Source organism: Rana temporaria, chromosome 3, assembly GCF_905171775.1.
Source record: "Rana temporaria chromosome 3, aRanTem1.1, whole genome shotgun sequence".
Classification (NCBI taxonomy): Eukaryota; Metazoa; Chordata; class Amphibia; order Anura; family Ranidae; genus Rana; species Rana temporaria.
The window spans coordinates 310876891-310901593 of record NC_053491.1 but is presented as its reverse complement, the minus strand read 5'-3'; the positions used below and the strand labels follow the sequence as shown (position 1 = coordinate 310901593).

The 24703-nt window shown below is 43.8% G+C and overlaps 1 protein-coding gene across 3 annotated transcripts in view; it reads right to left on the bottom strand.

The window, feature by feature from the left end:
* The window catches only part of LOC120932444 (A disintegrin and metalloproteinase with thrombospondin motifs 2-like), a 1658079-nt gene that overhangs the window by 407748 nt on the left and 1225628 nt on the right, over nucleotides 1-24703 (bottom strand). For all 3 annotated transcript variants that reach the window (XM_040344802.1, XM_040344801.1, XM_040344800.1), the window contains exon 17: nucleotides 18071-18230. In XM_040344802.1, coding sequence (XP_040200736.1) covers nucleotides 18071-18230 — 160 coding nt within the window. The remainder of the gene's footprint in view (nucleotides 1-18070; nucleotides 18231-24703) is intronic.

Genomic DNA, 24703 nt, shown 5'->3' with positions numbered 1-24703 from the left:
TTGGAAGTTATGAAGTAACATGTATTTCCCATAGAGTTGAATGGGACTTTAAAGAAAAACCCCGACCATGGCAAATGGGGGTGGGTAAGGGTTAAACCACCTATCCTATGTTTGTTGCTGACATATAAGTAACATGTGTGCCAAGTTTCATGTTAATATCTTTAGCCCTTTGGACGTGATGCTGGAACATACATACATACATACATACATACATACACACACACACACACACACGTTGAGTTTTATATATATAGATTCTACTTTTTGTAATAAATGTATATTTTTTCTAAAATCTTGTTGTTCCCGTCTTGCCTTTAAAGTCCGCCCAATCACTGCCCCCCCCAGCAGTAATTTTCCTCTACTCTTGGCAATATCTCATTGGATAGGAAGCAAGTGGGGGTGGTTACAAGTGGGTGTGAATGTTTGAGTAAAAAGGGCTCACAAAAAGAGAAATAGCCCCTTTTCCCTTTTCTTGAACATACATCACTGGACACAGAGCCTTAATTACTTAATGGGTTATGTAGTCACCACAGGTGATTGGACACTGGTTAACCCAATTAAAATTTATTTTTTCCCCTATATAACCCCTCCCAAATGGAGAGTGCCTCAGTTTTTTCGCCAGTGTTTAAGGTGGTTGGTCACGTTCAACATGTGCTAAGAAGAAAAATGCTCTTTTGATGGTCTGGCTGCGGAGATCTAAGAGCTATAATCAGATCCATACTTCGGGCCGATATCAAAAGCCTAAGATGGTTGGTACCCCGGGCCTTGTGTAAAGAAGAAACAAGGTTTGCCTGTAATGTCTCTCTGCGGAGGTCTGCACTCTGGGATCCAGACTTTGGTGTACCAATACATCTGTGGCACAAAAAGTTTCTGGCAGAGTCTTCTACAGGTCCAGGTATGAGGTTTTCTCTAATGGAACCCTTGATAAACCTGAAGGTTGGCACAACTTGCCCGTCGTGATGGGTGAAAGCTGGAACTACTTTTAGTATCCTGTTGGTGTGGATAAGGTAAGAAGAGGATAATTTATTTTGTATTATCTTCTGTGAGTAGGATGTCTTTCCTGGTTTTCACCAGTGGAGGGAGTAAGTGCATTTCTGGTGTATTCTTACATAGCCATCCAGGAACAAGCTCAGTGAAGTCGGTCAAATAAAAAACGCCACTTACCTCCTCCGCTGTAGGCTCTACCACAAAACGCATACAGGGATCCCCACAAAGATGCCCCAGTAATCTCTCTCCCTTCTCGTCGCCCTGGGCGCCTCCATGACAGTGGCGTGTGCCGGAAGCACGCTTTATGCTGTCTAATTGGCAGATGGAGAAGGGGGGCAGTGGTTGCGCGTGCCTGTGCGCAGACACGGCGCACCTGTGTGCAGGCGCCAAGAGGCTGATTTAAAGCCCAGCACACCAGAAGCATTCTGTAAGTGGCATGGACACAGAGCTGTGGGCTGTAAGCATCCCTGTGGAATTGAACCAGGCAAACCAAGACTCCTACTCGGCATTAGGTTGTGGAGTGAGCTAATATGTGTGTATTGTAAGACTATAACACAACAGTGATTGCATTTTTTTGTGGATAGTACTTTTGCTTACAGTAAGGACTATGTCCCCAAGAAGAGGTACACGGGCTGGTAAAGACGCATTAGAAGATCTCAGCTTATGGCTAAGAAATTTTAGCTTGCCTGCAGTTTACCATCCACCTCTGTCAGCCTGATAGCAGCCTCACAGGATGAGCCCCTGTCTGGTTCTGCAGCTTCTCCTGTGGCAGCTCCTGTATACGTCAATGAGGATGCTTTAAAAGTTGCTTTGGATGGCTTAGAAGGAAGGATTGCTACTATAATCGCAACCTCCTTAAAAGATAGCAGAAAACAGGGTAGACCCCCTTCATCTGCTCTGCTCTCTCAACAGATGAGCGTTCTGAGGGTGAAAAATTCCTCTCTGGAGATGAGGATCATGTGCAGTCTGAGGATGAGAGGATTCCTGCTACCTCTCAGTCGCTAAAGATGCAGGTGAAATATTATGCAGAGATGGTGCGTGCCACTTACAAATTGCCTCCTGTTGAAGCCTCTAGGTCAGTGGTTCTCAACCTGGGGGTCAGGACCCCTTGGGGGTCGAATGACAATTTGCCAGAGGTCCCCGAATCTTTGGCTGTTCCTGAAGCCCGCACCACTCTCCCAAGCTTCTCTTGGCCTCCCAGCAGGGCTGTCCCTGGAGCCCGCGGCCACCCACTCAGCCTCTTCGCAGCCGCCCGTTCAGTTCATGGCATGGCTGGGGGGCAGAGACTAGAGGTTAGCTGACTGGTATGGAATGTGAAGTGGGAGGGGCTGGAGGAGATTATCTCCTGATTTCGGCAAAGGTGTCACTGCTGCGAGACACCGCAAAGTCAGAGACACAGTGAATAACACTACCTGTGATTATAGTTGCCATTAAATGTCCCCACCACAGTTCTCAGATCAGCATATGACCTTTATCAAGAGCACCTAAGTTGGCTGATCAGAACTCCCCCAGTGCTGCCACTGATCCCACTCCCCACCAGCACTGCCACTCCCCCCCAATAGGGAGTAATAGAAGAAATACAAATAGAGAATACATGGAAGTGAGAGGAATAGAGGGGGAGGAACAAAGAAAAAGGGAGAGAAAGAATAAGAGAACAAGAAAGGTGGCTAGAAAGGGATAGGGGGGGAAATAAAATTAGGATAGAGAGAGACAAAAGGGAAAGAGAGGAGAATAGAGTGGTACATCGTAAAATGTACCACAAGGGGTTTTAATACTGTACGGGTGGAAGGGACTCGGGGAGCGATATATGTCAATGGGTTAGGAGCGCAAACTACTTGCCTTACCTTGGGTGCTGACAAACCACTTTCTTTTATTGTTAGGGGTCCCCGCAACTTGGGAAATTTTATAAAGGGGTCACGGCACTAGACAGGTTGAGAATCACTGCTCTAGGTCCTTTGTTTCCTCTTTTGGGATCTCGGAAGTCCCCTCAGGCTGCATGCTCCTTTCCAGTTCATCCCTTGCTGAATAAACTGATGTATGATGACTGGGTTCACCCAGATAAACTGTTTCTCCTCCAAAAAAAAATTCCCTTCTTTATCCTATGGAGGGAGGTTTCACTAAGAAATGGGGATTACCTGCTATTGATGGAGCTATTTCTTGTGCAAACAAAAGCCTGACCTGTCCTATAGACAATACTCAGGGTTTTAAGGATCCAACTGATAAAAAGCTGGAGTCCCTATTGAAAGCTTCCTCTTCCATGGCTGGGGCTGTAGTACAACCTGCAGTTGCAGCTATCAGTGTATGTCAGTTCCTCAAGGAACAAATGAAGCAGATGATTAACCTCCTCCCTACAGAGGAGATTGAGATTTATGAGGACCTTCTTAAGGCCTTGTGTTTTGCGATTGATGCGATTATGAACTCTGTTCAGCAAGCATCCCACTTGAATCTCCTGCAGGTACACATGCACAGGTCCCTTTGGTTAAAACATTGGGAGGCCAAGGTTTCTTGCAAAAGATACTTGGCAGCGTTCCCCTTTGGGGGAGGTCATCTGTTTGGGGTTGAACTGGATATATACATCCAAAAGTTTACCGGAGGCAAGTCTACTCTATTGCCGGTTATAAAGAAGAGTAAAACGTCCTTCATTTAAGCGTTCTCTTTCTTCAGTCCCTAGAACCTCATTCTCCAGGCAGTGGTGACGGCCTCCCCAGTCTAACACTAGGGGAAAGGCCCAAAGCCAAGCCCAAGGGCAGAAAGGACTTGGGGTCCAAAGTCTAAACAGAACCCCAAAACTTCCCTATGAAGGGATGCCCCTGCTCGGCTGAGTGGGGGGAAGGCTGCTGCAATTTGAAAATGCCTGGCGGAACAAAGTTCAGGACAAGTGGGTCATCTCCACAGTGTCCTCGGGCTACAAGCTAGAATTTAGAGAACTTCCGCCACCCCGTTTTCTGGGATCAAGAGTTGCCAAAGATCCAGAAAAAAGAAGGCCTTTGTTGTTGGCCTTGGAACACCTGTGGTCCCAAGGGGTAATCATGGAGTTAGCCCCAGAGGATCAGGGTTTTACTCAAACCTTTCACGGTTCCAAAACCAAACGGGATGTCAGACCTTTTTCTGGATCTGAAAAGGCCTGAAACAGTTTCTGAACATTTGCTCCTTTCGCATGGAGCTGTCCATTCAGTTGTTTCCACCCTTCAGGGAGGAGAATTCCTGGCATCAATAGACATCAGAAATGCATATCCACATGTGCCAATATTTCCCACTCACCAAAATGTTCTAAGGTTTGCGGTGGTTCAGCACCACTTTCAGTTTGTGGCCCTTCCTTTCGGAAAGGCTACAGCACCTCGAGTGTTCACAAAGATACTGGCCCCGGCCCTGGCAAGGCTAAGGGCACAGGGCATAGCAGTAACAGCCTATATGGACGATCTGTTGATAATAAATCAGACCGCTGCACACTTGGGCCACAATGTGCACAGCACAGTGGAATATTTAGAGTACCTAGGCTGGGTCCTCAATCTAAAAAAAATTCTCCTCACAGCCTCAAAAAAGGCCGGAATACTTAGGCATGGTTATAGACACGTCCCAAAGCAAGGTATTACTTCCCAAGCCAAAGGCAAAAGCCATAGGAGACTTGGCCTGAGTGATAAAGGCAAAGAGAAGGCCTTCCATCCGTCTATGCATGAGATTATTGGGGAAGATTGTAGCCTCATTCAAGGCTGTTCCTTACGCCCAGTTTCACTCAAGGCTGTTACAGGGCAGAATGCTGTCAGCTTGGAACAAAGTTGTTCAGGCCCTGGACCTTCCTATGATCTTAGCAAAGGTTCACCAGAGACTCAATTGGTGGTTGCTCAGCCGAAATCTGTTAGAAGGAAAATCCTTCACTCCGGTTACCTGGAAATTGGTAACCACAGCATCTGCCCAGGGGAAGTGGTCTGGAGCCGAAAAGCTCCTACCCATCAACATTCTGGAGATGTGGGCAATTCATCTGGCCCTCAGAATTTGGTCTTACAGACTGCAGGGTTGGCCTGTTCGGATTCAGTCCAACAATGCTACAGCCTTGGCCTATATCAATCACCAAGGAGGCACCAGAAGTCTGGATGCCCAAAGAGAGGTGAATCACATCCTGGCCTGGGCAAAAAGGCATATTCCTCGCCTGACTGCAGTTTTCATTCCAGGGGTAGAAAATTGGCAGGCAGATTTTTTTTAACCAGTCCAGGAGAATGGTCTCTACACCCTGACATATTTCAAATCATATGTCAGAAATGGGGTACCCCAGATGCGGACCTATTGGCTTCCCGGTTCAACGCAAAGCTGGACAATCTCATGGGATCCTTATTCTCCGATTATGCTTTCCCTCCAGTTCTGCTTCTCCCACGATTCCTTCAGAGAGTCAAGAGGGAAGGAGAGCCAGTGATTTTAAACACCCCGGCTTGGCCCAGGATACCCTGGCATGTAGAAATCATAACTTTTTTACCCAAGGTGGTTTCAGGATTTCATCTGAATCAAGATATAGTCCTACCGCCTTTTTTTCCAGATCTGCAGTCTGCAGAGGAAGAAGGTCTACGCTCTCTAGAGCGGTGAACGTTTATCTGCAAGCTACGGCCTGTTTATTCTGCCAGGGCCCAGAGAAGGGCCAGGCAGCGTCAAAATCTACTATTGCAGGTTGGATTCAACAAGTTATTATTCAGGCCTATGGTTAGAAAAGAAGATTCCTCCTTTTCAGGTGAAGGCGCACTCGGCTAAAGCAGTTGGTGCTTCATGGGTAGTGCATCACCAGGCCTCCATGGCTCAGATCTGTAAGGCTGCTACTTGGTCTTCGGTCCATACATTTACTAAGTTCTACCAGGTAGATGTGAGAGGATGTGAGGATGCCGCCTTCGGGTGTAGTGTGCTGCAGGCAGAAGTATACTGTAGATCCTCTGGCCCGATGGCGGTCTTATTTCTGATCTTTGTCTCCCTCCCCTAAATTTTAGCATTGCTATGGGACATCCCATTAAGTAATTAAGGCTCTGTGTCTCATGATGTATGATCAAGAAAATATGATTTTTTAATACAACTTACCTGTAAAATCCTTTTCTTGGAAATACACCACGGGACACAAAGCTCCCGCCCTTCTTCGGAGTTAAACCTGGGACACTTATTGCTTTGCTACACAACTGAGGCACTCTACATTTGGGAGGGGTTATATAGGGGAGGAACTCAATTTTAATTGGGTTTACCAGTGTCCAATCACCTGTGGTGACTACATAACCTATTAAATAATTAAGGCTCTGTGTCCCGTGATGTATTTCCAAAAAAAGGATTTTACAGGTAAGCTGTATTAAAACATCCTATGTTTCCCTTGCTCTGGATACTGGCTTGGGCCTAAGCCTAGAGGGTTTAGGCCCTCTTTTACCATCTTGAGCACAGCTGATGAGACCATGTCTAGAGGATTGAAGAAGAAGCAATATCTAGCAAGTGGACATTGATGGTCAGACTTTCAGGCCAGGGAAGTATGTTTTTTTAAAAAAATATTTAATAGTATATAAATTAATAGACAAAAATACAGTACAATATTACAGAATTTTTTTTACAGAAAAATGATCACTGTACGTTCCTCAGAAGTCGCCAACGCACGTTTCGCCGTGGGGCTTCTTCAGGACGAAGACGAGGAATATATGTTTAGCAGTGAAACAGAAAATTATCTGTAATGATACAATATAGTAAATTAATAACAAAAACATATAAAGAAAATTAAAATAAATGAATGTTTAGAGGTGTATTTACATGTCCAATGGTCCTTCAACTGATACATCCATGAGGCATATAAGGCACAGATAGAAAAAATCGTCATAAACAGCAATGAGCTTGAATAAAAAGTTCTCGTAAGCCAGGGATCTAATTGATAAGAAATAAATGAGCTGATTATCATTGCGTGATGCCGGTTGCTGCCAAAATGTGGAGGCATGCACCAAAGAAGAGTAAGAAGTGAAAGGTAAGGATAGGGAGAGTAAAGAGTAACAAGAAATATAAAGGAAGGGTTAAATATATAAATAGTGCCTAATGACATATAGTAACAGCAACAGTGTTACACCACAATAGTCACCTTGGAATTGCCAATAAGGTCAAGCACAGTGGTCCATAGGTTAAGGAACTAGACGCCACAGAAGAGTTATATAACTCGGGTAGACTAAAAACATAGAAAGCACACAGGTAGAACATTTCAGTTGCCAATTATTGGTAAACATTCCACTGCGCCATGAAAACATTCACATATGACCTATAATTACCTATCTTGTATGGTCCTAGGCTTACTGGGACAACAGATGACAGCAAGTATGGCAGAGCATAGGGAACCCTATTAGGGAAGGCCCTTAGTTAGCAGCACCGTTAGTAGACAGTAGAGTTGAGGTCTATATAGGAGCCTGAAAGTGGGAATGCAATATGGGTGTTAAGGTGATGGTCACAATAGAGACCAAAACAAAGGTTTACTAAGAGGTGGCCGTTTGACTTACCATCCAGCTGGATCTCAAATCGCGTCTGTGTCCCAGGGTGTACACAAGGTAACACACCGCTCATGCAGCTGGGTCTGGCTTTTATATCTCCTAGTGGTCACATGAGCGCCCAACGTGATGACGTCATCAGCGCGCGCCGTAACATTGAAGCGGCGCATAAACAAGCCCTAAGACTCGGCAGGGCACCAAAAAGCAGCGCCCAGCCCACCACGGCCAGCATAAACCCAGCAGCAATAAAGGGGACTCCTATATCCGATCCGCGTCCCAAGCTGCCAGCAGGCCCCCCCAAAAGACACATACAAGCCATGACATGAGGCCCCACATAAAGCGGTGGGTGGGTACAGTGTCAATAGAGAGTAATCGTGAATCACCACACATAAGCACTCATCCTGCCATCTAGTGGCCAAAAGGCAGAAATGCATCCTATATCACAGGATTACAATGCATAGTGCAGCCCAATATAAATAAAGTCAAATGGGATTGGCTTGTAGTATATCCAAGTTCAACATAGATGCAGACAAGACAGTAGAGTGGTAGAAGAAAATAAGAATATAAGAAAGAAAAGTAAGGAAGAAAAACAAAAAATAAATAATAAAAAATAATAGAATAGTAATAGTGATTATCCACATATCCTATTATCCTATGTGGATAATCACTATTACTATTCTATTATTTTTTATTATTTATTTTTTGTTTTTCTTCCTTACTTTTCTTTCTTATATTCTTAGTTTCTTTTACCACTCTACTGTCTTGTCTGCATCTATGTTGAACTTACATATACTACAAGCCAATCCCATTTGACTTTATTTATATTGGGCTGCACTATGCATTGTAATCCTGTGATATAGGATGCATTTCTGCCTTTTGGCCACTAGATGGCAGGATGAGTGCTTATGTGTGGTGATTCACGATTACTCTCTATTGACACTGTACCCGCCCACCGCTTTATGTGGGGCCTCATGTCATGGCTTGTATGTGTCTTTTGGGGGGGGCCTGCTGGCAGCTTGGGACGCGGATCGGATATAGGAGTCCCCTTTATTGCTGCTGGGTTTATGCTGGCCGTGGTGGGCTGGGCGCCACTTTTTGGTGCCCTGCCGAGTCTTAGGGCTTGTTTATGCGCCGCTTCAACGTTACGGCGCGCGCTGATGACGTCATCACGTCGGGCGCTCATGTGACCACTAGAAGATATAAAAGCCAGACCCAGCTGCATGAGCGGTGTGTTACCTTGTGTACACCCTGGGACACAGACGCGATTTGAGATCCAGCTGGATGGTAAGTCAAACGGCCACCTCTTAGTAAACCTTTGTTTTGGTCTCTATTGTGACCATCACCTTAACACCCATATTGCATTCCCACTTTCAGGCTCCTATATAGACCTCAACTCTACTGTCTACTAACGGTGTTGCTAACTAAGGGCCTTCCCTAATAGGGTTCCCTATGCTCTGCCATACTTGCTGTCATCTGTTGTCCCAGTAAGCCTAGGACCATACAAGATAGGTAATTATAGGTCATATGTGAACGTTTTCATGGCGCAGTGGAATGTGTACCAATAATTGGCCACTAAAATGTTCTACCTGTGTGCTTTCTATGTTTTTAGTCTACCCGAGTTATGTAACTCTTCTGTGGCGTCTAGTTCCTTAACCTATGGACCACCGTGCTTGACCTTATTGGCCATTCCAAGGTGACTATTGTGGTGTAACACTGTTGCTGTTACTATATGTCATTAGGCACTATTTATATATTTAACCCTTCCTTTATATTTCTTGTTACTCTTTACTCTCCCTATCCTTACCTTTCACTTCTTACTCTTCTTTGGTGCATGCCTCCACATTTTGGCAGCAACCGGCATCGCGCAATGATAATAAGCTCATTTATTTCTTATCAATTAGATCCCTGGCTTACGAGAATTTTTTATTCAAGCTCATTGCTGTTTATGACGATTTTTTCTATCTGTGCCTTATATGCCTCATGGATGTATCCGTTGAAGGACCATTGGACATGTAAATACACCTCTAAACATTCATTTATTTTAATTTTCTTTATATGTTTTTGTTATTAATTTACTATACTGTATCATTACAGATAATTTTCTGTTTCACTGCTAAACATATATTCCTCATCTTCGTCCTGAAGAAGCCCCACGGCGAAACGTGCGTTGGCGACTTCTGAGGAACGTACAGTGATAATTTTTCTGTAAAAAAAAATCTGTAATGTTGTACTGTATTTTTGTCTATTAATTTATATACTATTAAATATTTTTTTAAAAAAACATACTTCCCTGGCCTGAAAGTCTGACCATCAATGTCCACTTGCTAGATATTGCTTCTTCTTCAATACTATTACAGATGTGGCCCATGTGAGTGCTATCCTCATGTTTTCATTCTTTCTTATCTTTCTTTTCTTTTTCTGTTTCTGATCCCTTTCTTCCTTCCCTCTTTTCCCCCCCTCCTTCCTGTTTCCATTTTCTCCTTTTTTTTTCCTCTCCTTCTCATCCTTTCCCTCCTTTCTTTCCCTTCTTCTTTGAATCAACATGTCTAGAGGATGTGATAAGTATTTTTGATATTCTGCTTTTTAGTGTGTGATATTAGCATATGCTTATTTTCTTGGGAAATAAATGAGAGATATTGTTTTACTAGCAGCAGTGTGTTTATTTTTCATAGATAACCTTATATTATTGTGCTTATCAGAGTCTTAATAGACTAGCTAATTATAGGCTTAGACAAGTTAATACATGTATGCAGTAGTTATATAGTTTACATTAGATTGTATATTATTGCATATTTAATTCAGTCTGGTATGGATTTGGGGGGACCCCATGGCATTTTAAATGTTTTATCTATTTGGGGAGTCCCCTCCAAATCTATACTAGACCATGTTTTTTTTGTATGGCGATTTTTCGTCTTTTGTACATTCGGCTGCGTGCACCCGACACCTTGCTTAGCAACCAGCTATATACTAAGAGAATAAAAAGCGCAAAGCTTACTTTTTATCAGCAGCATATGCTGACAATAGGCGAATGTCTAATAGCCAATGCCACATGAGCATGATTGTTATCATAATATTAATGCCTCAAATGCAAAACATTATTGCATAGAAAGAAAAGAATCAAACATTAGTAATTGTATTTTCTATGTATGATTGTGCTCAGCTCTGTACCGTAGTGGTGCGACTTACTACCTTCAAAGGTTCAAGCCATGGGTTTGAATCACACCGATGGTATCACCTAGTGAAAACTTACAGTGTACTCAGCAGCATAATTAGACAATACACATCAGTTTGGTTGATTACATAATTTTAACTCTTCAAATGCATGTAATGGCATGTAATTTAATAATATTATGGTGTGGAATTCCAAAAGACCGGCTATTCAAAAATCAAGACAAAAAGTGTGTTTTCGGTCTGGTATAGATTTTAAGGGGAACCCCACACCAAAGCAATTAAATTGACATAGACCCCCCCCCCCCCAATCCATACCAGATCCTTATCCGAGCATGCAGCCTGGAGGTCAGGAAAAGGGACGACGAGGAGGAGCGAGGGTGGGGAGGGTGGGTGCTTTGGGGTCCCACGCGCTGATTTTTTCCTTGATTTTTCATCTTATGTATATTGCCAGTACTACATCTGCAAACAAGTTTGAATAAAAAAAATGTCCTTTAGAAATATCGTTATTCCTGCCGAACTGTTCTACACATCACACAGATGCGCCACTTTACAGGCAGACTAAGTGTTATTGTTTCACTTTAAGCATTCTTAAAATCACTGCTCCTGAAAAAAACTTTTATTTTAAAAACTTTTTTTTGCATTGATACATGTCCCCTAGGGCAGTACCCAGGTCCCCATGCACTTTTTATGGCAAATAACTTGCATACAAGCCTTCAATGAGGACTTTGAATTTTGCAGGTTCAAGCCCCATTGACTTAAACTATTCCTGCATATACCAATGTTACAGGTATGTTCACCATCAATAGCGTGATTTTTCATTTGCATGTCCACCCAGTTAAAGTCTTAATTGGGCACTATTTTCACGTGCCGCACGATTGCATATTCAGGCTATTAGAATGACCCCCTAACACTGCACATTACCATGAACACACCACCCCCACCATAAAACATGATCATGTTGTGGGGATGCTTTTCTTCAGCAGGGACAGGGAAGCTGGTCAGACTTGATGGGAAGATGGATGGAGCAAAATACAGGGCAATCTTAGAAGAAAAAAAAGAGAAAAAGAGAGAAAATACCGCGCTCCCTAATAGTGACTAAACACAGTGAAAAATATGTGTATAATATTGAAAATGCATCTAGCCTAACGGCAAATGCAATAATAAAAAATAAAAAATATAAAGCAGCAGTTAAAACACAAATAATTAGAGAAAATAAAGTACGGAAACTGCGCTATAAACCAACATGTAAATAAAACTGTGGGAAATATCTTAAATGTGAAACGATATTAGTGAAGAACTATAACCATAAATGTGGATATACATCATATAGCTTTACACCAAATAACATAAAATTCCAATTGCCAACAATTGATTGGCAGCAAAAAAAGGGGAAGAGAGTCCTGATAAGTAGTGAACAAAAGTGAATCCACAATAGTGGAAATGTGGGGAGAAACCTATGATGACACCGATAGCACACATGCACCTTCACCAGATGTACAAGCCTGCTTACCAGAACGCAGGCTGTATGAGCCTTGCAATCAATCAAACTCTTGGATGGCATTAATCATACGATGAGAAGATGGATGTGGGTGTAATCCGAATGAATGAAAACGATCACCTCAATCCCAGCAACTGGAAGATGGATAGGGGTAATCTGAACGAATGGAAACGATCACCTCACTCTCAGCGGATGCCTCATACAGTACCGAGGGAAGAAATACTCGCATAGCATAATATTGTATGCAAAGTGTTTAATATAAAAAAACAGATATACTTACAAAACATCTGAATAAAATCGCAGTTAAAAACAAAGAGCCGGGTTATGAGTTATACAATGTAAAAGGATCCAGAGGCCTTTGATTAGGAATATCCCGATATCTCTCGTCTTTGATACCTTAAGCTACTTCCACCTTGGGAGATATGCGATAGTTGAAAGTTTTTAGGGGGTTATTGACAATGCTGTATGACTCTAACCATATATGTTTTGCTGGTTCCTAAATCTCAAGCATAGCAATATGTTGTGGCTCCCCTGGAGATCGCTTGTCATATATAATGTTGATGCTATATTGTCTGTAACACTGTTCTCTTTTTATTCTCAATAAAATCTTTGTGGAACAAAAAAACAAAGAGCCGGCTGGCAAGTGGACACCCGTCCTATGGGCGATGACGTCAGCACGTCAACCTCCCGATAATCGTTTTGTCTCACAAAGACGTTGTCACAGGGGATCAGGTGACACACTGACGCATCGCATATAAAGAGAACGACGGGAACCATGCCTCGATGTGACTTTGAGGCGACGGAACCACAACAATACGATCAAACAGAATCCCCAAATAGGGATGACTATAGTGGAGAACTGTAAGATTCAAACAGAAATATAAATCAACTAAATAAGGACTAGAGAATTTAGAATTAATAACTTGAAAATGATTACATAGGCTGGAAGTAAAACAGCCTGTTGTACCCATAGTAGAAGGTATTGTACCTCCAGTGGTTAAATAGAAAAATGCAATTAAATATTACTCCAAGGCCTTGTAAGAAAAAACTGATGTATATATATATATATATATATATATATATATATATATATATATATATATATATATATATATATATATATAAAATATAACAACACATTTCATTATGTGTGAAATATTGAATAATCAATAAAAATAAAAATAAAAAGATATCAATACATAAAATCTGAGCTGATGTATGATATATATATATATATATAAAACAATAGGTTGCGAGGTCTCAAAGTCACACCAAGTGTACATTAATAAGAGGGAAGTTAAAAAAAACTAAAAAATCTTATTATATTATCAATAAATAGTAAATGGATGAGTAATCATGAATTATCCATGAATGTGTTAAGGTCTACCTCGGCATTTAGTCCAAATGGAGTGAAACACTCAATTTTATGGATCCAGGCCATTTCTAGCCTTGATATACTACGCACCATTGAATCACCTCTCCACTGTGGAGCATATTTATCTATCCCTAAGAAAATGGTTTTATCTGGGTTTTTGTCATGGGCCTCCAAATGGTGCCGAGAGACTGGGGGCTAAATTCAGGTAGATTGGCGCATCTTTATTCCGGCGTAGCGTATCTCTTTTGCGCTACGCCAACGTAATTTTGAGAGGTAAGTAATGTATTCATAAAGCATTTGCGCGTAACCTTGCACCTGCGTAACGTAAATTTGAAGGCGCAAGCCAGCACAAGTGTAAGTGGGTGTGCCCTTATGCAAATGATGTGCTGAACTTGGAGCAGTGGATTACGCCCGGCGTAACACAGACGGAGCATGCGCAGTCACGTGGACTCTTGGTAGCTTCCATGTGTCACAACTACGTCGGCCCAACTTCCTGGGATGCGCCGGCCCACCGGCTTATGGCGAGCGCATAAATACGCCCAGACATGCGCCCGTCCGGCGCAAAATTACATCCTGCTTTTTTCCCCCCCTGAGCAAGGTAATTTTGTCTGCTCGTAAGATGGCATCTCCTCAAGTGGCCAAGGAAAAAAAGAGGAAGCATAACTTCAACCCAGCTGAGATGGAGGTTATGTTGGCGGCACTGACCAAGTACGATTCCAACTTGCATGGTGCCAAACGTAAAGATACCACCAAGGCACAAAGGAGGGAGATTTTGGCCAAGATCGCCCTGGATGTTAATGCCATTGGGAATGAAAAACGCTCTACTGATGACATCCAGAAAAAATTGAACGACATGCGGCGTCGGGTCCGGGACAAACTGGCCCTGATTAAAAAGCATGCCAGGGGCACGGGAGGAGGACCAGCCTGTCCCTTGCGATTAACACCTTCCGAGGAGATTATTGCAAGGTGTCTGTCGCAGGAGCAGGTGGAGGGCGTTCAGGGATGGGACTCCACTGATCGGGACTTGAGGACAGGTAAGTGTGTTTTATCCTCCATTTGGTGTGTAGCATGGGAGGGGGTAGAAGGGAACATGTAACAAGTGTGTGGGTCCAACAACATGTGTTTTTTTTGTGTCATCCACAGATGTGCAGGATGAAGCTGGGCCGTCCTCGGCTGTTGTGCGACCCACACCCTCCCCGGAACATCCTGTGGCTCAGCCGGACCCCCTGGGAAACCTAGGCTTGTTGGTGGAGGGGAGTGCCCATAGGTCAGCTCTTGAGGTTGTTGTGGAGGAGTCCATTGACCTCCACCAGGAGGACTCCATCTACCTAGAGGAGGTTTCCAGTATCCCTGGACTCTCCACCACCTCCCCGACCATCAGGTCTACCCCATCCAGGGCAACAACATCCAGGGCAACCCCATCCAGGGGAACCCCATCCAGGGCAACCCCATCCCGGTCTTCCCTGTCTGGATGGGCCCAAGCCTTTCCTTCTCCCAGGAAGGCTCTTAGGAAGACGAGGGGTGGACCCGGAGCCCTGCAAGAAGGGCTGCAGAAGGAGCAGGGCCGGCAGACCCGCCATATCGGGGCTATGGTGGGTGACCTGCGGAGGGTGGCGGACAGCCTGGCCTCCTCGTCCAAGTCCCAGGCTGCATTCGCAGCCACATTACAGCAGGCCCTCACCCTGCAGGCTGATCAGGGCAGCAAAAATACTGAGAGCCTGCAGGATGTGAGCTCCAACTGTGTGGCGATGGCCACATGCATGGTGGAGCAGCAGGCCGCCACAGCAGTCCTCACAGCGGAGGTGAGCAGGTTGGCAGGGGCTGTAGAGGCCAACACTGCTGCTGTGCATGCGGAGGGGAGGCAAACCCGGCGGCACCAGCATCATAATACAATCCGCCAGCTGAGGATGCTGGCATAGACCAACTCCGTGCTCACCCGCCTTGCCATCGCTATGGAGGGCAGGCAGGCACCACCTGCCAGGAGTGACCGAGCAGGGGATGATGCTCCTCCCCCCTCCTCCCCTCCTCCCCCACCCCAGGCTCCCTCCCACCAACTGAGGAGCCGGAGCCGTGGCACCAGCCTTGGCCCAGGGCGGAGCAGATGATTTTTTTATGTGCGATTCTGCTCTGTTTTTTCTTTTATAATTTATATGCTGCTCAAAGTATGAGCTTTTTTTTCTTATTTATATGCTGCTCAAAGTATGAGCTTTTTTTTTTTAAGTTGTAGTTCCTACACACGGTGAGGCCAAATGTGGTTCCTGCTGTCCAGAGATTTTTTCTCTTCTAATAACTTGTTGTTACAGGAGGTGGTCAAGAAAGCCCAAGAAGACAACAAGAGAATATTCCATAAGAGGAGAAGAGGGGAACTTAAGGATGACTTCCCCATCCAAAAAGATGGCACTGAAATTCCTGGGATCCTTTCCGGTAAGGAGAAAGAATAATGATGTGTCTTAAGAGTTAATTTTACCTGAGTCTCTCAAAGTACATCCCGTATTACATGTGTCCCTGTTAAAGCCGGCAGTACCAGATCAATTTCCCAATCGCAGTTCAGGACCCCTGGAACCTGTTACTGTTTATGGGGACGAGGAATTTGAAGTTAAGGCTGTCATAGACTGCAGGAAAAGAAGGGGACAAACACAATATCTAATTAAATGGAGAGGTTATGGTCTGGAAGAAAACTCTTGGGAGCCCAGTAGTAATGTGCATGCCGCAAACTTGATTCATGCTTTTTTACATGGCCACCCCTGGAAGAGGAACCAGTTGGGCACCCGGAGGTTGCCCGTAGGAGGGGGGCAATGTCAGGGAAGATATGGCTGTGCAGCAGGAATCGCAGGGCAGATTCGCACGTGCGCCTGTCACTAACGTTGGCGCCAAAGGGGCTATTTAAAGTGAGTGCACCAAAGACTCTTTGCTGTTTTGTCTACAGCTTCTGTGTGTCCTGAAACCTGTTACCTGTGCTGACCTCTGATCTGGCTTGCACTCACTAACACTGTCTGCTTGATACCCTGACTTTGGCTTGCTTTTGGACTTCTCTTCTGCCTGCTGCTCTGCCTGATCCGCCAGAACGTCTCCGACCCTGCCTGCCTGACTGTGCATCTGCTCCTCCAGCCTGCTGCAGTTCTGCTCTACGAATCGCACCAGTTCCTGCTTCACCTGTGATCCAGTCTGCCAAAACTTCTGGTCCACCTGACCTTATCAGTCCACCTTCTGCATCTCCAGCAACGAGCATCGAGCCATACCGATACTGGACTGATCCTAGGCACTCCTGCGTCACCACACTTCTGTGGCTACTGTCTCAACCTCAGGGGCCCACAAGCCAGGGCGGTAAGAGAGGCTCTCCTCTACACATCAGGCTCACAATCCAGGTACGTGAAAGGTATAGAGTCAATCAGCAGCCCCCATGGAGGTACCACTACACAAAGATGAACTGATCAGTGCTTAATCTAAAGAAGTATTATCACATGTATATTCCTCTTTAATTATGTTATTGAGTCGAATACGGTACTGACTTTACAGCACAGTGGGGAAGAGTAGCCCAAGCGCCCTGCTGTAAAAAGCTTGTGAAGAAGTAGATTCACATCCATGGAACTACAAGTCTCACCAGCCAGTCTGTAGAAAAACACTGAGCAATACTGTTATCTCTATCTGAATGGGCTGTGCCCGCTCACCACCATGGACCCAGTCAGATGAAGGGCTCCAGCCGGAATCCCTCCTGGTGTCTAAATTTGGTGGAATGGTGCTGCAAGACCGCAATGCGACTCCCAGTGGACTAGTGTGCAAGGGTGCCCAGAAGCTCTGGAGCGCAGGCTGGTCTGCTTTGCTGGAATAGCGAGGCTGTCCTCTGAGGTCTCTCTGAGGCTGGCGATCCGGCTCTCCACTGTGTAGGCCGCAGACTCTCACTCCCTGTCACACAGACCTCCTGGCAGGCTCAGAATGGTGTACAGAGAGGCTGAAAACAGGCCGCGCTTGCCTTTTTATTCCCCCTTCCAAAGGCTGTTCTGTGCACTTTGCATTGTGTGTCCTGTAGTCTAGACCTGACCCAGCCAACAGTGTCACTTCCTCATTCAGACTACATGTCCCATAATGCATTTCACTGTTTGCTCTTAAGGAGGAAAAAACCATCATAGAGTGTCCAGCATGCACTAGGGGGAGCCAAACCCATACATGGAATCAATAAACTGTTCCTTAATAACTACAGTAGCAACCCCTTCGCTACACACATATATATATATATATATATATATATATATATATATATATATATATATATATATTTTATTATAAAAGCCACTTAAAGGCACACTTTGCAGCTATATTAACTTTAGAGAATTCACAATATTATAAGAATGGAAAAAAAAAAAGTCCTTCTTTTCTGATATCAAATTGATACCAAGCACAACAGTGCAGGGAACCAAGACAAATCTCCAAATGAAACAACTCCAAAATGAAATTGGACTATAATTTGCTCTCTTTAAAACACTTATACATTTCAGAGTGAATCATTTGTTATTTAGCTTTTTTCCATTCACATTATCATAAATTGCAAGAAAAAAATACAATTACCTCCACCACACGGCTTGGAACAAGGAGTCCATTTCTTTAGTGCCCACTCATATGCAACCATGTCTTCTTCAGGAACATAGTTATTACCCACATTTAAGGAATCTTCATGTATCATATATTTGTATGACAAAGATATTTTGGCATTTCCATTGGGAATTACCTAGAAAATAGAATTGACCACAATTATTAAACAGATTAATAACAACAACAAGGCCCATGAAAGCATCTTAGACTTTTATAGAATGTGTATCTGTTCTTTTTACTCATTTTTCTTCTCTAGTGAAACTCAAAAATTCAAGTACGTAGGTTTTTTTTTGGGTGGAAGAAACATGCAAAGTCTCTTGTTCCAAGAATATTTCTTGCTCTTTCCCTATACATTTTTCATTTTCTGTGTACACTTGGCCCATGTCCAGCATCTATCAAATGCTGGGAATATATCTGGGTGGAGGGGATGATGTAGCTTTTGTGCTTATGCATAGGAGTTTAATTATCAGTTGCCATCTACTAGACAAAGATTGTGGAGAAGATAGTGGAGGGGAATATAGGGGCAATTGAAAGCCTTGAATGGTCAGGAAGAGGCTGGAAGAGGGCACTCTCATAGAAAAGTGTGCACATTATCGCAAGAACTTCCCACACCCAGTGAACGCTTGTTCTGCTTTAAAGACTCCTCAAAAACTTTCCTTTCCATACTTGAAGCATTTACCTTTGCTTTGCATTAAATAACAAGTTTAATGTGAAACTATTGTAGCCGAGTGCCGATAGCAGTGAAGAACACCCAGTTTATAGCCTGCCAAAATGTGTGTGTGGTAGTGGAGCTGCTCTATAATAAAGATGTGGACATTATAGTGGGGGAGGCTGAAGACTAAAGCAACGTACCTATCTCGGGGATGTGTCGGGAAATTCGAGAAGGTGTGGAGGGCCTGGTATGAATCAGATCACACGGTTGGGTAAAGGGACAGATGACTAATTTATAATCAAGTATGTACATTAGCTGGCCAGAGGACTTATTCCAGGTGTTTTGGGGCTGCTGTTTGTGACATGCCACAGAGGGGAGTATTCCTGCTGAAGTTGTCCTAGTTTAAGGCTGGTGGGGGAAGAGAACTGAGTAGGGGGGGTGGGGGGGGTGGGTTCCGGGAGGGTTTTTGTTTTGAATACGCCATCTGCGATGGCACAGTTTTTATGTTCCCGGTCATGGTGGCCGACATTTAGCCTTGGCGGTGTGCCAAGATATGTTATTTTTTGCTTTTCTTTTTTGTTGTATGTGCATAAAACCTTTAATAAACAGAAATTTCAAAAAAAAAAGAGCTGTAAAGTTTAAAGGGCTGCTATATACAGTTGAGTGAGGGACACTGCTCGACGTGTGGGTTGCTGCAGATAAGTATTTAATACTCTCACTTCAGGACTATTCTGCATTTCCTGGTCTGTGCATAATGAAAAGGGGATGCTGACTTGAACTTGTGCTGACATATGCTGATGAATGATCACACTGCTTGAACTGTCCCGTGCTGCTTATTTTGCTACTTACCCATAAACTAGGACACTTACCTCCCATTACTACTAACAGCCTGGTGTATATATAATCCCAATTGACGGAGTCACCGTGTACTAGTAGGGGTATGGCACGTGCGTCAATGTAATAATCAGCCATTGCGGTCCATTGATATTGAACGACACCTTGAGCGGTTGCGTGGTTTCGCTTCTGTCACCCCCACCCGCTTAATACTGCATAAAGTGGTTTTTCTCCCCTTGCGAGTAAGCAGTGGTTTAATATCAGTTTTTTACTGAGGGGGGGAGTTCTCAGCAGAGCTGGGGAGAAGGGAGTTGTATTTAAGTGCTCATTATTGAGACGTACGGATTGAAGTGGACCTCCTTGGGGAGGTGGGGTGATGTTTATTTTAAAACCCCCCCATACACTCTCGGTGCAGGTTGCCTGTATTTAAAGACCCTCTAAGAGAGGAAATTCCCCCTCGGTTGCCTCCCTATCAGGGGGGGGGGGAACCTCAGGCGGTCAACTACAATTACAAATAAGTGGGACGACGGAACACGTATTTGTTCCCTCTAAATATACCCCTAACCATTGCCGAAACTGGGGAAACGGATAAGACCCAGGAGAAAAGACATCATGAACCGATCTACAAGGGGCGCGGCCCTCAAGATCCCTAAGGACAATGTGGCCTCATCAACAATAAGACAGTATCTTACACAGGAGGGGGGTGTTAAGAGCCCAGGTCCCCCAAAGAAAACAGAAAAAAAGGGGACGGTAAAAAAAGGGGCCGGTGATCAACCTTCTGCTAATACGGACACTTCAACAGAGGGGGAGCTAGACTCAAGCCATGTGGAGGCATCAAGGCCCGATACACAAGCTTTATCCAAGGGAGAGATGGGCGACATGCTTCGTAAATTGGAGGTATCAATAAACACCCAAATTAATACCCAAATTAATTTGCTAAGAGCAGACCTAGGCCACCTTTTGTCACGGGTAGAGGAGACGGAAGCAAAAATGGAACATCAAGCGGTTGAACTGAATCAATTAAAAGAGCAGTGCCTCGCAATGAAATTAAATCAGAGGAGTCTACAGTATCGGTTAGAGGACCAGGAAAACCGTAATAGGAGAAAAAATTTACGTATCCGGGCCATCAAAGAAGAAAGAGGGGAAAATTTTAGGGAGGTTATAAACGATATTTTTACTACTTTATTGTGTAAAGATTCCGTAAAGCATTTGAAAATTGAGCGAGTGCACCGCATTGGAAGAGCTAAGAATCGGGAGAGCGAATGGCCTAGGGACATAATAGTACGATTCAGTTTCTACGAAGATAAAGCGGAAATTTGGTCAAGTTTAAGACGCACAACACCATTGAGTTATAATGGGGTTGAAATCCAGATCTTTACGGATTTAGCCTGGAAAACCCTGACACGGAGGAGGCTATTGAAACCACTTCTCGCACAAATGCGACAATCGGAGATTGTTTATCAATGGGGCTTCCCCGCTTGTCTCATAGGAAAGAAAGAGGGCGTGTCGGCTAGGCTGACCTTCCCCGAAGATCTGGAGGCTTTCTGCCATAAACTAGGCATGCCGGTTATAGACTTGCCCGAGTGGATGGAATAGGGCTTATTGTGAGGTTAGGAATGGCTAGTTCTTGGGAGGGGGTGTGGGTGGAGCAGGGGGGGGGGAGGGAACGGGGGGGGGGTATGGGGAGCTGGGGGGGGGTGGGAGCTCCGTACTAGTCTTCTGTCACCCCTGTTTTCCCGGGGGAAAGGGCGAGGGAAGTGGCGCGGCCTAAATCCTACCTCTATTCAAGTAAATCGGTAGAAAAGGGTAAATGAGACCACCCACGATTCAGAGGTCGGCTTTAGGCCTATGGGGGGGTGGGAGGGAGGCTCATCGGGACAACGTATGTAATTTAAGGGGATCACTTAATAGGAAGCCATGGGCGAGTTAAAGTTTCTATCATACAATGTTAAAGGTATATTTTCCTGAAAGGGAAACTGGGGAATGTCAGGTACACATCTACGCCCCTAATACAAACTCAGAAACATATTTAGAAAGAACCCTCGGAAGGTTAAAAAAAATTGCGGAGGGACATACAATCCTAATGGGGGATCTGAATATGTGTATGAGTCCGGCCTTGGATAGTACGTCTCGAGTGAAGGAGACTAATAACAGCCCGCTTAAAAAATTGAAACGTAAGATGCAGGACTGCCAATTGGTAGATGTATGGAGGGTGCAACACCCAAAGATACAGGATTACACTTTTTTCTCCCCTCCACACGGGACGTACTCTGGGCTGGACTACATTTTGATAGATCACAGGTTACGGGACAAAGTGGTGGGGACCGGGATCGAAATTATGACGATCTCAGACCATGCCCCGATAACGATGACTCTAAAATCATCGGCTCAAAAGGAGCAACACCCCCCGTGGCACCTCAATGAAGACTTGATAAGAGATGAAGAAAGGATAGGAAGGGTTGAAGAGGAACTTAAACAATTTTTCTTAGCGAATGATATGGAAGGGATCTCTGGGGCTATCCTATGGGAGACGCATAAAGCTTATATCAGAGGGATTTTAATTTCAGAGGGGGCGAGGGAGAAAAAAGAGAGAATGGCCAAACTCAATGCCCTGTTTAAAGAAATAGCAACCCTCGAACAAAAACATAAAGATCAGGGTCTAAAAGAGACGCATTTCAATCTAACGCTTAAGAGGGATGAACTTAAGGAGATTCTTGAGCAAGAAGCTAATAAGAGTCTAAACAGTATAGCCAGAGAGAGATACCTATTGGGTAATAAGCCCAGTAAACTTCTCGCTAAAATGGTTCAGAAAAAGAAAAACAGAAATTATATAGAGAAGATTAAGAAGAAAAATGGGGAGTTGGAGTACACTAACAAAAAGATAGCAGAAACTTTCAAAAATTATTACGAAGAGGTGTATACGATCAACCAGAACAGGTGGAAAAGGGGAGAAAAAGAGGCTAAAATTCGAAACTTCTTAGAAGGGGCAGGACTCATGAAGATAGGAGGCATCGATAGACTGAGCCTAGACAGACCAATAATGGAAGAAGAAATTAAAATTGCCTTGAAAAACACAGCGGGGGGGAAAAGCCCAGGACCTGACGGGTTTACCGTATTTTACTATAAAAAATGTAGTAATATTTTAATTCCAAAATTGTGTAATTACTTTAATGGTCTTGGGGTAGAGTATGACTTGAGTAAGGAAGCGCTAGCAGCGGTAATTACACTAATTTTAAAAGAGGGGAAGGACGGCTCTTGCTGCTCAGGGTATCGGCCTATTTCGCTATTAAATACAGATTCTTGCAGGGCGATTAAAAGAGTGTATACACCTACTGGTTCACCCAGATCAGGTAGGGTTCGTACCTGATAGAGAAGGTAAAGACAATGGGATAAGAGCACTTCTTTTACTACAAAAAATAAGAGAGAATGAGTCCCCAGGTCTATTCCTGTCAGTGAATGCCGAAAAAGCATTTGACAGGGTAGACTGGGGACTCATGATAACCCTCGAGGCGATGGGACTGGGGCAGAGATTTATTAGCTGGGTCAAAACTTTATATCACTCCCCTACGGCAAAAATTAAAATTAATGGCATTCTATCGGAGTCCGTAGAAATGAAGAACGGCACAAGGCAGGGATGCCCCCTCTCCCCCTTACTTTTTATCTTATCCCTAGAACCGTTATTAGCCATGATCCGCAGAGACCCCGGGATTAACGGGGTCAAAGTGGAACATAAACTATCGGCGTTTGCGGACGATATCCTCTTTTATGTTACCAACCCCCTAAATACTATCCCCAAGTTAACTAAGGTTTTATTACTTTCTGGTAAGATTTCGAATTTCAAAATCAATGTTTCAAAGTCTGAAATTCTTAATATAAATTTAAACAAAAAGGATGAAAGGAGGGTGAAAGAGATCTGTAATTTCCCGTGGACAAAATAATTAAAATACCTGGGTATTAAGCTCACTAATTCGGTCAAAAAGATGTATAAAATAAACTTCATCCCTCTCCTAAACAAGATTAAAAACGAGATTAAAAAAATAATCAATAGACCCATATCTTGGATAGGCCACATTAACAAGGTAAAGATGATCTTAGTACCCAAAATACTAAAACAAGATAAAAAAAGGGGGGGTCTGGCCATGCCTGATATCAGGAAATACCATAAAGCGGCGGTTCTGTCCCGAGTGGTGGAATGGGCCAGAGATAGGCAAGGAAAGAGGTGGGTTCAAATAGAAAAAGCACAAGCTAAGACACATTTAAGTAATATCATTTGGATTCCCTGCACAATTTAGAGATTTAAATAATAAAGTTTTTGATCTAACACGAGACACCTTGAGAGCATGGGATAGGACCATGGCACAATTGGATATGAAATATAATTCTCCACTAATTAACTTAAAAGAAAACGCATATTTTGCACCAGAGGAAAAAAAATTGGGGGGGAACTGGATTAAAAAAAAGGAAGTATATTTGGGGGATATAATAAAAGAGGGGGATATTAGGACTTATGAAGAATTGAAAACACAAACCGACTGGTGGAAACTGGATAGTCGCATAGTTAGTCAGGTTGAAAAAAGACACAAGTCCATCCAGTTCAACCACAAAAAATAAAAAAATAAAATAAAAAACACAGTAAAATCCTATACACCCAACTCCATACCCACAGTTGATCCAGAGGAAGGCAAAAAACCCCAGCAGAGCATGATCCAATTTGCTACAGCAGGGGAAAAAAATCCTTCCTGATCCCCCGAGAGGCAATCGGATTTACCCTGGATCAACTTTACCTACAAATCTTAGTACTCAGTTATATTCTGTACATTTAGGAAAGAATCCAGGCCTTTCTTAAAGCAATCTACTGAGCTGGCCAGAACCACCTCTGGAGGGAGTCTGTTCCACATTTTCACAGCTCTTACTGTGAAAAAACCTTTCCGTATTTGGAGGTGAAATCTCTTTTCCTCTAGACGTAAAGAGTGCCCCCTTGTCCTCGGTGTTGACCGTAAAGTGAATAACTCAACACCAAGTTCACTGTATGGACCTCTTATATATTTGTACATGTTGATCATATCCCCCCTCATTCTCCTCTTCTCAAGAGTGAATAAATTCAGTTCCTCTAATCTTTCCTC